This window comes from Sphaerodactylus townsendi, linkage group LG14 (assembly GCF_021028975.2).
Source record: "Sphaerodactylus townsendi isolate TG3544 linkage group LG14, MPM_Stown_v2.3, whole genome shotgun sequence".
In the NCBI taxonomy this organism is placed as follows: Eukaryota; Metazoa; Chordata; class Lepidosauria; order Squamata; family Sphaerodactylidae; genus Sphaerodactylus; species Sphaerodactylus townsendi.
Genome location: NC_059438.1, coordinates 15,275,510 through 15,289,942, shown reverse-complemented (window position 1 = coordinate 15,289,942; position 14,433 = coordinate 15,275,510). Strand labels below are relative to the sequence as shown.

The following is a 14,433-nucleotide window of genomic DNA, read 5'->3' as shown; positions in this document are numbered from 1 at the left end:
TCCCCAAAACTAGGTCTTAGGTTTAATGCTAATAATTGAGCCCAGCGGCCCCGGCCAGCATAGATGTGTGGAGGGGGCACTCTGTGCATGCCCACAGAGAGGGCTCTGAGTGCCACCTGTGGCACCCGTGCCATAGGTTTGCCATCACTGGCCTAGTATTTGACCATGTGGTACAGTCCTACCTACGTTCATCACAACAACAGGAAGAAAAGCAAATTAGGACCTCAAGCCAAATCCTGGTTTTCTGTCTTAATGATAGGGCATGTCAGAGGTCATTCATTTATAGGGTTGCAGTTGGAAGAACTGTTAACCATGGTACCAAAGTCTAGCGAGAAAACTTGTGACTCTAATACATGGCCATCTGTAATAAAACATAGCTATGATAACTCAGGATCTTCTAAAAAAAAATCCAAACTTCACATACACGCTACAGGGGTCAGTGCTATCAGTCACAGACCAGGAAAGGGATTTGGGCGTCTTAGTTGATAGTTCCATGGGAATGTCAACTCAATGCATGGCAGCGGTGAAAAAGGCAAACTCTATGCTGGGGATAATTAGGAAAGGAATTGAGAATAAAACTGCAAAAGAATTGTCCATGCCCTTATATATAAAGCCGTGAAGTAGCGACCGCGCAGGAGTACTGTGTTCAGTTCTGGTTAAGCCACATCTCAAAAAGGATATCGAAGAGATAGAAAAGAAGAGATGCAAGAGGAACAGCGAGGATGATTGAAGAGTTGGAGCACCTTCCTTATGAGGAGAGGCTGCTGGCGTTTGGGACTCTTTAGTTTGGAGAGGCGTCTGAGGGGGGGGGGGATATGATTGAAGTCTATAAAATTATGCATGGGGTGAAAATGTTGACAGAGAGAAATTTTTCTCTCTTTCTCACAATACTAGAACCAGGGGGCATTCATTGAAAATGCTGGGGGGAAGAATTAGGACTAATAAAAGGAAACACTTCTTCACTTAGCGTTGTGATTGGTGTTTGGAATATGCTGCCACAGGAGGTGGTGATGGCCACTAACCTGGATAGCAACTTTACAAAAGGGCTTGGACAGATTCCCATGGAGAGAGAAGTCCAATCCTATGGCTACCAATCTTGAGTCCCTCCTTGATCTCCAGATTGCTAATGCGCTTAGCAGAACCAGGTGCTCAGAACCTTGGCAGCAGCAGAAGGCCATTGCTTTCACATCCTGCATGTGAGCTCCCAAAGGCACCTGGTGGGCCACTGCGAGTTGCAGAATGCTGGACTAGATGGACTCTGGTCTGATCCAGCAGGCTAGTTCTTATGTTCTTATGTTCTTATGTTCTTATGTTCTAAGCACCACGTGCCTTGATGGTTATTGCAGCCGTGTTTGAATTTTTCTTTTCCAGTATTATACCTACTGCTGCCTCCTGGGGTTTATAGCTTGCTCCGTCTTCCTCCGGATGAGCTTTGAACTCAAGCTTATTCTTTTATCTGGAGGCGTTGTTGGATATTTCATCATTTTCAATGCCCGGCAGCCATTGAATGCTAACAGTGGCACTTTCAACAATACTACCCAAAGGTATAGTATCTCTTCCCCCTTGATTAGCACTCTCTCTGTGAACTCCATGAAACTGGCGGTTGCTGTGTCAAGAAGGTGGCCCATAAAGATTGAGAGCAGGTAAAATCTTTTGGGAACACTGTGACATTTTAAAAGCGTTCTAACTGTGTAGTGCTAAGCGTGGTCACACTCTTCTGTGCCTGTTGACTTCCACAGATTTAGAAAGGTGGGCTTCCGTTTAGGATGGCATGGTAGGATACTTCACTCTGGGGCTTTCCCCACTACAGAAGGGAGCTGAGGTCGACTCGGTTCCCTTCAGTGGAGGGCGATTCCAGGCTGTCCCCACAGCAACTGAGTTGGCCCCCTGGAACCGAGCTAAGTGGGCGGGATCATCTAGGTGCCTGTTTTGCTCCTCGATCGTGATTGGAGCTTGTGTTACGGCAGGAAACGGGAGCGTTCCTTTTTTTACACTGTTTACAGTTTATACGCGCTTTCTGCCCGCCATGACTTTCCCGTTCTGTGCATGCCACAAAAGCGGCTCGTGATTGATTGAACTGATGAGATGTCGTTTCGATGCTTCCCCACTTCGAAGCTTCGAAGCGGTATCGACCTTGTTCCGGCAGAAAAGTGTAGTTCATAACTGCGACAAGGATGTCGCAGTTCTGAGGGGGGGATTTGAGACAAAACAATGTTGAGCTCGGTGGCAGTGAGGATTCACTGAGGCGAACCTAGGTAGAAACCAGTTCAACTCTGTCAGTGGGGAAAGCAAATCTATCTGTATAAAAGGCAAGGTGTATTGGCGACAGCTCACTTTTAAAACGGCGGTGCAGGTGCATGAGCGGAAGAGATAGGCTGCGCTGATGCAAGAACATTGTGGAGTGCAGTGGCGTGTCTGCAATGGGGACAGGGGGATCAATTGTCCCCGGGCACAACAGTGGGGCACACGTGCAAATTTGCCCCCCCCCTCCCCTGTGCTGACCCGGCTCTGAAGAGCTGGATTGGCGAGGGGGAGCCGGCCTGCTGCCATGGCGCCTGTCTAAAAGCCTGTGGAGAGGAGGGAGGCGGGGGGGGGTGCCTGGGGCAGGTGTTGACCCCGAGCATCATTTCTCCCCGATCCACCTCTGGTAGAGCGTAAAAGGGGTGGGGGATGGCGAGCAACAAAGATGAGCCAGAAAGGCAAAGAAAGGTAAGGGGGAGAAGGGTGCAGAAGGATCCGGAAAAGTAGAGACCAGGCTGGCCAGGAAGAAGGAACTGAGGGGAAAGAGGAGGGAAGGAAGAAAGGAGAAATAACTATGATGTCCTTCACTGCATAGAGAGTGTGACCAAGAGCAGGGCACCTTCCTGAGGGGACTTTTTTTTACTCCTGTCCTGACAGGCGGGTAAAGGCCTCAACCTGGTTCAGAAGATAAGAAACCCTCCTAGAGTTTGGGGGAGGGAATAGGGTGTTGCACCCTGCCTCAAGCTCTGGAACCTTTTTCACTGTCTGCCCCCCATTGCCCATGGGCAGGCGCAAGAGTGTCTCTGGCCACACACAGAGTGATGAGCCTTGCTAGGCCACTGAGCGGGAAACTTGTGCCTGCCAAAGACTGACAGTGGCTTTTGTAAGTCTGTAGGAATTTCTGCCTTTTTGTTACTCAGTTTTTAAAAATTGAAAAGCTTAAAGCATTTTGGAGATCATATCCACACAAGTGACCCCTCTGGTTACTAAAAGAACAGCCTCCCTACAAAACAAGAGCGCAGCCTCTTCTCCCTGCTGCTGTTTTTGTGTTGACATGAGGGGTGACCTGAGCAATAGTTTTCTAGAGCCCACTGTATTTTTCCACACAACTTGCTTTCTTGCTAGTATTTTGATAACTGGTGTTGCCTGAATCATGGCTGTACTGATGTCATAAGTACTGATTGGCTTGTGCTTATGACATCCTGATGATGTGATACTTTCTATTACTTCTATTTCTTTTATTTCTCGTTCTCCTCCTGCTTTGCCTTGGATATTGTATCTCTTTATTCTCTTGGACAGGAAATACTAGATTTGAGTCTGGTAATACCTTAGAGACCAGAAATATTTTCATGAGTGTAAGCTTTCAAGAGTCAAAGATAGTGCTGACGGAGCAGGGATTGACCGATGTTTAAATCTTTAAGGTCCTTATAAAGATGCTCAGGATAAAAATGTAATAAATGCTGTCTCAGATGTATACAAAATATTAAAACAAGTCACTGTGTTATGTTTCCGTCTGTAGGTTTATTATGAAAGAACCAAGAATGGTGACCAATTTATACCTAGCTTTGTTCTACATAACCCTAGTTCTTCTGTCAAAACAGGTAAGGATTCCACCGTGGTGTAGTGGTTAAGAGCACGTCTACTCTGGAGAACCGGGTTTGATTCCCCATTCCTCCACCTGAGTGACAGAGGCTACTCTGGTAAACCAGATGTGTTTCTGCACCCATACATTCCTGCTGGGTGACCTTGGGCTAGTCACAGTTCTCTCTGAACTCTCTCAGCCCCACCTACCTCCCAAGGTGTCTGTTGTGGGGATAGGAAGGGAAAGGAGCTTGTAAGCCACCTTGAGTCTCCTTACTGGAGAGAAAGGTGGGGTATAAATCCAAACGCTTCTTCTTCCTCAGGTTCTATCCCCAAATCTCCAGTAGTTCCCCAGCCTAGATCTGGCAGCCCAATCCATACCCTGCTGATGGCCGGGGTGGGGGGAACTAGAAACCCTAGAACCGTGGTGGCAAACCTTTGGCACTCCAGGTGTTATGGACTACAATTCCCATCAGCCCCTGCCAGCATGACCAATTGTAGGGGCTGATGGGAATTGTAGTCCATAACATCTGGAGTGCCAAAGGTTAGCCACCACTGCCCTAGAATGAGGTTCCGTTCGCTGGTTGGTGGCAGATGCTGTTCATTGTGAGAACCCAAGCGGCTCTTTACTCACGTTCAGCTGACAGAGGGAATTGCCATGCCAGAAGATGAATATTAATAACAACAGTGTTGAATGACTGCCAAGGCAGTCTGGGAAAAATTGGGGCTGTGATTGGGGATAAATAATTAAGTATAGTTTAAAATAGAAATGTGACTCGGGGGAGCAAATTAGACTGTAATGAGGCTGCCTGTACAGAGAAGTGGTTATTGCTGTTCATTTTAGGTGCGTCATCGCGTCCCATGGCTTTGTGCGATGTGGACATAATGAAAACATAGGGCCGTTCGCAAAGGTGCTTTGAAGAACGGAATTGTCTGCCCCGGTTCCCATTTTGGAGGGTCGAAGGAGCGGCAGTGGCATTAGAATGCAGTCCTAAACCAAGTTGCACCCTTCAGCATGGCGTAGTGGTTAAGAGCAAATGGACTCTAATCTGGAGAACCAGATGGACTCTAATCTGGACTCTAATCTGGAGATTCCCCACTCCTCCACATAAGCAGCGGACTCTTACTTGGTGGACCAGATTTGTTTCCCCATCCCTACGTTCCTTCTGGGTGACCTTGGGCTACTCACCGTTCGTTCAGAACTCTCTCAGCCCCATCTGCCTCACAAAGTATCTGTTGTGGGGAGAGGAAGGCAAAGGGAGTATTTTAAGCCACTTTGAGGTAGATTCCGCATGGGCCAAAAACAGCGGTGTGAAAACAGAGTGAACCCTTTTACACCATTTTAAACCATTTTACGCTGTTTTCACACTGCTGTTTTTGGCCCATGCGGAATCCCATGCCTGAGTCTTCTTACAGGAGAAAAAAGCGGTGTATAAATCCAAACTCCATTATTCCTTTTTAAACATATTGATGTTTAATATTAAACATATCAATGGACTTAGAAGGGTGAATGAACTCTGTTGAGGACAGCAAGGTTGGGGTATTTCATGGACACCTAGCAGGCTTCTTCTGGAGGAGGGGAAAACAAACTTGGTTCTCCAGACTAGAGTTTGCTACTCATGCGGAGAAGTGGGGAAACGAACCCGGTTCACCAGATTAAGAGTTGGCTGCTCTCAACCACTACACCACGCTGGCTCTTCTCTGTCTTGTCTGTTGACTGTATTCATGACTGTCACAGGTGCTGGTGACCCTAATGGATTTACCGACTCTCCTGCTTGTTTGCAGATCGACTATTACTGCCGGCTAGACTGCCTACAAAAGAATAAATTTAAAAAGGAACACGAGGAGTTTGAAACCATGGAGAACGTGAACAGGTTGTTGCTGGAAAACGTTCTCCCGGCCCACGTTGCCGCCCATTTTATTGGGGACAAACTGAACGAGGTACTGAGCCCTGCACTTTATTCTCTGACCACACTTCCTCTGTGGCTTGGTGACCGTCATCTAGAAACCTTGAAGAGTTCTCACATTTGAGGCAGTCCTTCCACCTGGGACTGTCTACGCTTCATCCATTCCAGAGTCTGTCCAGTTCTCCTTAAGAACAGGAGATGCCTTGTTGGCTCGGATGAGTGGTCCATGTAGTGCAGTGTCCCATGTAAGGAAGACCAACAAAAGGTGTAGAAGCTGAGGTCTTCCTTGATGTTGCTTCCTAGGATTGATATATTCCAAAGTTTACAACTCTGGATATGAAGGTTTCCTTTAATCATCATGGCTCCTAGTCGTTGATGGACCTTTCCTCCACCAATTTGTCTTAATCTTCTTTTAAAGTCTTCTGCGCTAGTAGCTATCACTACACTCACTGGCACGTCACAATTTTAAATACTTTAATTACTTCCCTTTTCCCATTCTGGTGACCCCAAAGGATGTTCAAGGCATGGAGAAAAAGGTTGCCTCTGCTAGCAACCTTTGGCTTCTTTGTTGGTCTCCCGTTGAAGTTCTAACCATGGCTGACTTCATTAGCTTGATTCTGTTCACTTGATAAGATCAAGGAAGTCTGTGCTAGCCTGGTCAGGGGAGGGGGAAAGTGCTGTCAAGATGCAGCTGACTTGTGGTGATCCCATTGGGCTTACAAAGCAAGAGAAGAGCAGAGCAGAGGTGGGATCCAGCAGGTTCTCACAGGTTTCCGAGAGTAGGTTACTAATTATTTGTGTGTGCCGAGAGGGGGTTACTAATTGGTGATTTTGCCACGTGATTTTTGCCTTAGTTACGCCCCTCCTCTCAGCAGTAGCGCGCAGAACTTGAAGTAGTCTAGCAGGAGGTGCACCGGTGTGCGTGGCAACCTGCACCTGCATGCATTCCTTTTCCACCCAAGGACCGGCGCAGCGGCTGCGTCCTTGCCACAGCCCCGCCCAGGAATGTCCCGCCCTTGGAATGCCTGGCCACGCCCCCGTCATGCCCCGCCCAACTCCATTGGTGCTACACCACAGTTTGAATCCCACCACCATGGGAACCTGTTACTAAAATTTTTGGATCCCACCACTGGAGCAGAGGTGGCTTTCTTGGTGGTTACCCATCCAAGTACTTACCAGGGCCAGCCCTGCTTAGCTTCATAGATCAGATGAGATCAGGCCAGCCTTCCAGGTCTGGGCAAGAGACAAACAGGGGTGGTTTGCCATTGCCTGCCTCTGCATTGCAACTCAGAACTTCCTTCCTAGTCTCCTTTCCAAGTTCTTAGCAGGGCCAACCCTGCTTACCTTCTGAGGTCTGATGAGATACACCTAGCTTGGCCATCCAGGTTAAAGAGAAGGCCCCCTTTTACAACTGTATAAATATCTCCCTGGTTCGTATCTTTCTCCGTGCTCTCTTCCCCTTTCCGTATTTCCCATACATTCTTTCCCCTTCAAAATAAATTGTTAAAAAGAAAGATCAAAATAAAAAACTGATGGCTGTTTTTGTGACGTGGCCAACCACAGGCCGGCCACTGATTTGACTCTTCCTCCACGGATGGTCGCGAGCAGCCTTGTTATGAAACCCTATTACTGCGTTCCCATACAGGACTGGTACCATCAGTCCTATGACTGTGTCTGCGTGATGTTTGCCTCGGTCCCGGACTTCAAGGTGTTCTACACGGAGTGTGACGTCAACAAGGAGGGACTGGAATGCCTTCGCCTGCTCAATGAAATCATAGCCGATTTTGATGAGGTATTTTTTGGTTCAGTTTTGGCTCGTGTGGACGTATTAATGCACTTGAACTCCATGTGGAGTTTGGGAGGAGCAGTTGTGTGTGTGTGTGGGGGGGGGGATGAAGCAATGCACCCCCCCTCCCTGGAAATGGTGCCTGGGACTCTAGCCCCCTCATGGCCCCTCGCTTTGCCAGTGGTTCTGTAGAAGGCACAGCTGCCCCCTCAGACAAAGGAAGCCCGAATCCTGGGTTTGAAAAGGAAGGTAATTTTAAAAATACGCTGGAAAAGAGGAATGAGAAATGAAACTAACAACTGTGGTGGCAGCTGCTTTGAAACAATATTATTTTAGGGGATTTATGGGGTTTCTGGACTGTATGGCCATGTTCCAGTAGCATTTTCTCCTGATGTTTCACCTGCATCTGTGGCTGGCATCTTCAGTGATTCCGGCCGTGAAAGCCTTTGACCATGCTGTATTATTTTACTTTGCCCAGTCAATCAGATCGTCAGTGGCCAGTCAGAAGTCCAGTTGGGCTAGTGCCTGACCTGGCCCCATTTTCTAAAAACACTTGTTGGGCGCCAGGAAATATCTCAGAGGGTGCCATGGCATCCATAGACACCATGTTGGAAACCGCTGTAATAGAGAGTCTAAAAGAAGTGTGTAGTGGTTAAGAGCAGGTTCACTCTAATCTGAAGAACTGGGTTTGATTCCCCACTCCTCCACCTGAGTGGCAGAGGCTTATCTGGTGAACTTGATTAGCTTGTGCACTCCAACACATGCCAGCTGGGTGACCTTGGGCTAGTCATAGTTCTTTGGAGCTCTCTCAACCCCGCCCCCCCACCTCACAGGGTGTTTGTTGTGAGGGGGGAAGGGAAAGGAGTTTGTTAGCCCCTTTGAGTCTCCTTACAGGAGAGAAAGGGGGTGGGGATATAGATCCAACTCTTCTTCTTCTTTAAAAGTTGAAAGGACCATCTTCCACATTCCAGATTTCTTTGGGGAATTTGGCTTCCAATTACCAGGTTGCCAATGAAGTGATCCTCAGAAATGTTTGAGTTCTCCTTCTGTTTTCTCCCTTTTCCAAACAGCTGCTATTAAAGCCTAAATTCAGCGGTGTTGAAAAAATCAAGACCATTGGAAGCACGTACATGGCAGCGTCGGGGCTTGGTGTTGCCCCAAGCCAAGAGAACCATCTGGTAAGTGTGAAATACTTCATGAGAATTGTCCAAGGCAGGGCTCCCCAGCTATGTTGAGCCGCCAGGCCCCTTCAGAATTCAGACACAGCATGGCAAGTGTAGCTCCAAAATAGTGAGTATGAAATAACAAATCAGAAAGGCTGTAGTAAACCTAAACAGAGAACGATTAAAAAAAAAAACCTACTACACCAAGGTTATGGCAAAAAAAGCATCAAAATACAGAAATATTAAGCACCTGAGTGGCAGAGGCTTATCTGCTGAACCAGATGTGTTTCCGCACTCCTACATTCCTGCTGGGTGACCTTAAGCTAGTCACAGTTCTCTCTTGGACTCTCTCAGCCCCACCTACCTCACAAGGTGTCTGTTGTGGGGAGAGGAGGGGAAAGGAGCTTGCAAGCCACCTTGAGTCTCCTTATTGGAGAGAAAGATGGGGTATAAATCAAAACTCCTCCTCCTCTTCTCCTCCTCTTCTCCTTCTCCTTCTCCTTCTCCTTCTCCTTCTCCTTCTCCTTCTCCTCCTCCTCCTCCTCCTCCTCCTCCTCCTCCTCCTCCTCCTCCTCCTCCTCCTCCTCCTCCTCCAAATCCACTAGGACCAGGAAAGGCAGCACGCTCAAATTGGCATCATGGTGGAGTTTGCAATGGGCTTGATGACTAAATTGGATGGCATCAACAGGCATTCCTTCAACAACTTTCGCCTTCGAGTCGGTAAGCTTGTCTTCTTCCTCCAATGGGGTTTTTTCTATTTCTCTCCAATATTTTGATCCAGTGGATGAACCTCTGAATCTTGTGCTGAATCAGAGCCTTGGACCATCAGGGTCAATACTGGCTACTCCAGACTGGTCGTGGCTCTCCAGAATCTCCAGAATCACCGACTTGTCTGGTGCTTTTAACTGGAGATGCTGGGGATTGAACCCGGGACCTTCCCTATGCAAAGCAAAGGCTTTTCCACTGAGCCACAACCCCTCCCCCCCTCCCTCCCTCCCCTGGATGATAATATCCTATGACCGTTGTGGTGAACCTTTGGCACTCCAGATGTTATGGACTACAATTCCCATCAGCCCCTTCCAGCATGGCCAATTGGCCATGCTGGCTTCGAGGCGTAGGCTGATCCTAGCCTCTAAAGTCTCTCCTCCTATCCTATAAACATGGAACAACCACTGGCAGAATCTGCCCACCTCCTAGCTGCTCCTTCCTGGCACCTCGTCTGAAGCAATTTAATATTTTCTTACTTTTCTTGTCCCCAGGCATAAACCACGAGACCCGGTAGCCGCTGGTGGTGCTCATAAAACCTCAATGACATCTGGGGAAACGCAGTAGCGTTGCCAGCGAATGGGAGCAGGGGCAGAAGATCAGGTAGGAGGGCAAAGTTGCCAAATTACCCCTGCTTTAAAGGAGAAGCCTGTATGATTAAATCATTCTCCTTTCAGGACAGGACCCTTTGAAAAGTGCCAAGCACAATAGCTGATGTGTATCTGAACAGAGACTACTTTATTGAGCAGAATAATGCATTTTCAATCCCACTTCCACGTGGAACAAGTGGATCTTCACTATTTAAGCACAGTAAAATCAACTACGTAAAAGTTACATTGAAAATTGGATTGAAAGTGCATTATTCTGCATGTGAGGAAGGGACCTCCCTTCCAATGCAGCTAGAAATGCATTATCTATCTCTGCGAGCCAGCCATTGGTGTAGTGGTTAAAGGCAGTCTTCCTAATCCCTGGAGGGCGGTTTGATTCCCTGCTCTGCCACTTGAGCTGTGGTGAACCAGATTAGCTTGTGAACTCCAACACATGCCAGATGGGTGACTTTGACCGTCACAGTTCTTGAACTCTCTGACCCCACCACTTCCTGGGGGAAGTGTTTGTTGTGGGGGAGGGAAAGGAGATTGTAAGCCCCTTTGAGTCTCCTTACAGGAGAAAGGGGGCATATGAATCCAAACTCTTCTTCATCAAAGTATTATGATCTGACTCCTTAAACAATACAATAACACTTATTAGGCATAAGTGTCTGACTCCTTCATGTGTGTCTCCATCCTAAGTAACCCGGGATCATCGTCCTCTTGGCCCATTCCTCACCTGGCCCTGGACTGTCCTTCCACTATATTATGAATGGTGGATTGGTCCCTTCCCCACAACCACCACAACACACATACTGTACATTAGGGTCTTTTGATGAGGCCCACCCAACCTTTGAACTGCTGCCAAGGTTAGGTTACATGATCTAGGGCATTTCCAGCTGGAACACCCCAGCCCCCAATCTGTAGGACTCTTTGTCCAGAGGGGCAAATTAGTCCCCCTCCCGCCCTCTTTTTTAAGATGATGACAAAGACTGTAAACGTGTACTAAAGAGGCTTTACGTGTTGCTGAAAGCAAACCCGAATTTATTCATTGTGAACCTATGGATTTTTACTTCTCACTGTTTCTCTTGTGACGCGCTGCTCGCTTTTGTGGACTGGGTTTATTGCGCTTGCAAACGTCTGCTTTTCCAATGGCTGTGTTTTTAATTTGCCAGCTGCTTCAGGAGCGCCTCCTAAGCCACCCAATGCCAGACCGCTAAAACTTTCAACTCTTGTGTTCTGCGTGCAGGTCACAGAAGAGACGTGCAAAATACTGGAGAACCTCGGATACGCCTGCGAATGTCGAGGACTCATTAACGTCAAGGGGAAGGGAGAGTTGAGGACTTACTTCGTCTGCACTGATACAGCCAAATCTCAAGTGCTTTGACTGGAAGGGGGAGACCATGGAAAGGTTTGGTTACGGTGCCTCCCTTGTTGTCCGTGTTTTTCAAACCAGCTTCCTTTCTGTGAAGCCACCAGAACTTTTCCTCCTCGTGTTAAGGAGCTTATTCAAAGTGCCCCGTGAAGAGTACTAACGCATCTCAAGAATGGGCTGAAGCTCAGTGCTTTTGAAGGATGTTTACAGTTGCTTCTGCCTCCATTTCCATGTGAACTTGGAGAGTTCTTATCGATGGATTATCTCTTCCTTTCCCTGCCAATACGGGACGTCCAGTGTGCCCTGAACTGCATATCTTTGTGGATTCAGAGCTGAATAATTAACTTCTTAAAACATTTGACTGCCTCCCTCTGTTTCAGACTGGCTTAATCGTATTGCACATGCAGGACAGAAGACGTCGGATTGTATGAAAAATTCATTTTGGGATGTCTTTTCAGTGTAACGCATTTTCCCGGACAGAAGATTACATGATTGGACAGAAATGTACTCTAAAGATTGCAGGATAGCCCCACTAGCTAACCTTTTCAAAATGAGAACAGCAACGGGTTTTTAGTAGCTGACACCCAGGGGTTTAAGTACAGAAATTTCTGGCCGGCATCGTTGGTCTTGGTTCTGTAGCCACTGCTCTTTCTCTTCACTTGCAGCTGCTGAGTTCTGACCTGCTCATTTTGAACTAGGTGAACACATCGTACCATTATGAAGCTTAGTGCTACCCGCTCTGTATTGCCGTTGTTGATCCTGGTGAGATCTTTTTAGCTGGAGATTTTAAGGACTGGTGTCTTGTTAAGTGCCAAGCACGGGCTTTGCTAGTTCTGACTTTTGTTCCATAGCTCAGTCCTGCAATCTGTCCTCAATTCTAGATCAATCTCACTGCCAGTATTATCCCCAACTGGACATCAGTCTATCCTGCTTCCATAAAATAGCCCTTTCTTGGCAGTAGTCATGCATACCTGTCCGTTTTCACCTCTTTTTATGCTGTCCCTTGCATAGAAGCGCTGTAGAAGAAGAGTTCAGATTTATACCCCGCCTTTCTCTCCTGTAAGGAGACTCAAGGGGGCCGTACACGGCCATACAACCCGAAAAACCCACAACACCTTACTGTATTCAGATTTTTGCAGAACGCTTTTTAAATGGGTACAACCGTCGTTGATCCAGAACCACGCTTTCTTGGGGCTTACTGAAAAGCCAGCCGAAGCCGACGAGGCCAACTCTCGACTTCTCCCAGATCTGAGGATTTGGGGCTTCTGTGACCTGTTGGGATTTTGAGCTTTTTGGGGAGGATAACCAACCGCAGAGTTTTCCCAGCGTGCTTCGCCTTGTAGTGTTTGTTATAATTACTGTGTAATTAAACCGGCCCAGAATGGCGTCTATGTTTGGAGTAAGGAACATCTCTTCGGTGAGGTCCCTGCTGCAGAGTTACAATTTTTAAAAGTCTTAGTGGAACAGCGGAGGTTGCAGTGGGAAGGAAGCACGTGCAGTTGCCTTCCGGTAACGGCTGCAGATTAATGTGAATCGAGTAACACGTCGCTTTCAGTTTTGTGTTTGCATTAGACTTTTTTAAAAAAATGAAAATCTACGAATCGGGAATGCGCTAAGCCATCTGCGTTGTCTGGAAGGTGCAGCGTAATTCCTGCTGACTAGTTGGGACTATTTGTTATGGTTGGCACAAACCTACGAAACGCATGCCAGCCACGGACAGCAAAGTGTGAAATGAAAGCATTAATTTTTGTTTATTGCTTCCGTTCACGTTGTATTGCGTTACGGTAACTTGCTGAGCTCCATGTTTTCTATTTTGAGGTGTGGGTGTGTGTTTTTTTTAAAAAAATATTGGATTAAAAAAGCAGGATGTTTCTGAACTGCTTGCTGTTTCATTGTCATCTTGTAGGGGATGTTTCGCCCTTCAAGGGAAAAACTACTACTAGGATGTTTGATTTGTAAGTTCCTAACTGCTGCTGTCTTGAGCTGGATGGCACAGGGTAGCCTGAACTCAGAGGTTGAACGGGTCAGTCCTGGTATTTGGATGGGAGACCACAAGGTACTCCAGGATGGCTGTACAGAGAAAAGCAATGGCAAAATCACTTGCTAGTCTCTTGCCTTATAAACTTAAAGTCCCCATAGAGGAATGCATGGCTGGGATCATCAAGACCAGCAACAAACAGTTTAACTTCAAAATTATCAAGAAGAACCAGCTAGAAGCGGGTGAGGCCTGTTAGATGACAAGGACAAGGGTGTGCTAAAGATGACAGAGTTGCAGAGAAGCTGAATGAATTCTTTGCATCTGTCTTCACCCAAGAGGAGGCCGAGAAAAGATTCCTGCACCTGAACCAAGCTTCTTAGGAGGCGAATCTGAGGAACTAGCGAAGATAGTGGTAGACAAGGAAGAAGTTCTGGCAGCCATTGGCTTGTTCTTATGTTCTTATAGATTGGCTGCAAATGGATGGCACTAAAGATTTTTTTTAAAAGGAAGGGAATTATTTCAGAAGGAACAGCAGGATTTATGTACAGCTAGAGACAGGGCAAGCGGTTTGCTGCTTGAGACAGCAAATCCTGTTGTTCCTTTTGAAACCACTTCCTTTAAAAAATGTATCTCAAAGCTATGTTCATACTCCACCTAGTAGCTGTGTAGGCCTGGGAATGTCAGTTGAACTTGACATCATGGAATCACAGAGTTGGAAGAGACCACAAGGGCCATCAAGTCCAACTCCCTACAATGCAGGAACACACAATCAAAGCACTCCTGACAAATGGCCATCCAGCCTCTCTTTAAAAATGTCCAAAGAAGGAGACTGCACCACACTCCCAGGTAGTGCATTCCACTGTCAAACAGCCCTTACTGTCAGGAAGTTTTTCCTGATGTTTAGGTGGACTCTCTCTTCTTTCACCTTGAACCCATGACTCCTGGTCCTAGACTATGGAGCAGCGGAAAATAAGCTTGCTCCCTCACCAACATGACATCCCTGCATGACAGCCTTTAAAAAAAGCTTTGTGCTTATAAGTAGTTAATCTA

At 47.1% G+C, this 14,433-nt stretch overlaps 1 protein-coding gene across 1 annotated transcript in view; it reads left to right on the top strand.

The window, feature by feature from the left end:
- ADCY7 (adenylate cyclase 7) overlaps positions 1-10,035 on the top strand; it is a 54,405-nt gene extending 44,370 nt beyond the window's left edge. Inside the window, exons 20-26 of the mRNA XM_048515957.1 lie at positions 1,372-1,544; positions 3,761-3,842; positions 5,608-5,763; positions 7,375-7,521; positions 8,586-8,693; positions 9,284-9,398; positions 9,938-10,035. Of these exons, the coding sequence (XP_048371914.1) occupies positions 1,372-1,544; positions 3,761-3,842; positions 5,608-5,763; positions 7,375-7,521; positions 8,586-8,693; positions 9,284-9,398; positions 9,938-9,960 (804 nt within the window). The 3' untranslated portion in view covers positions 9,961-10,035. The remainder of the gene's footprint in view (positions 1-1,371; positions 1,545-3,760; positions 3,843-5,607; positions 5,764-7,374; positions 7,522-8,585; positions 8,694-9,283; positions 9,399-9,937) is intronic.
- Positions 10,036-14,433: the final 4,398 nt, after the last annotated feature.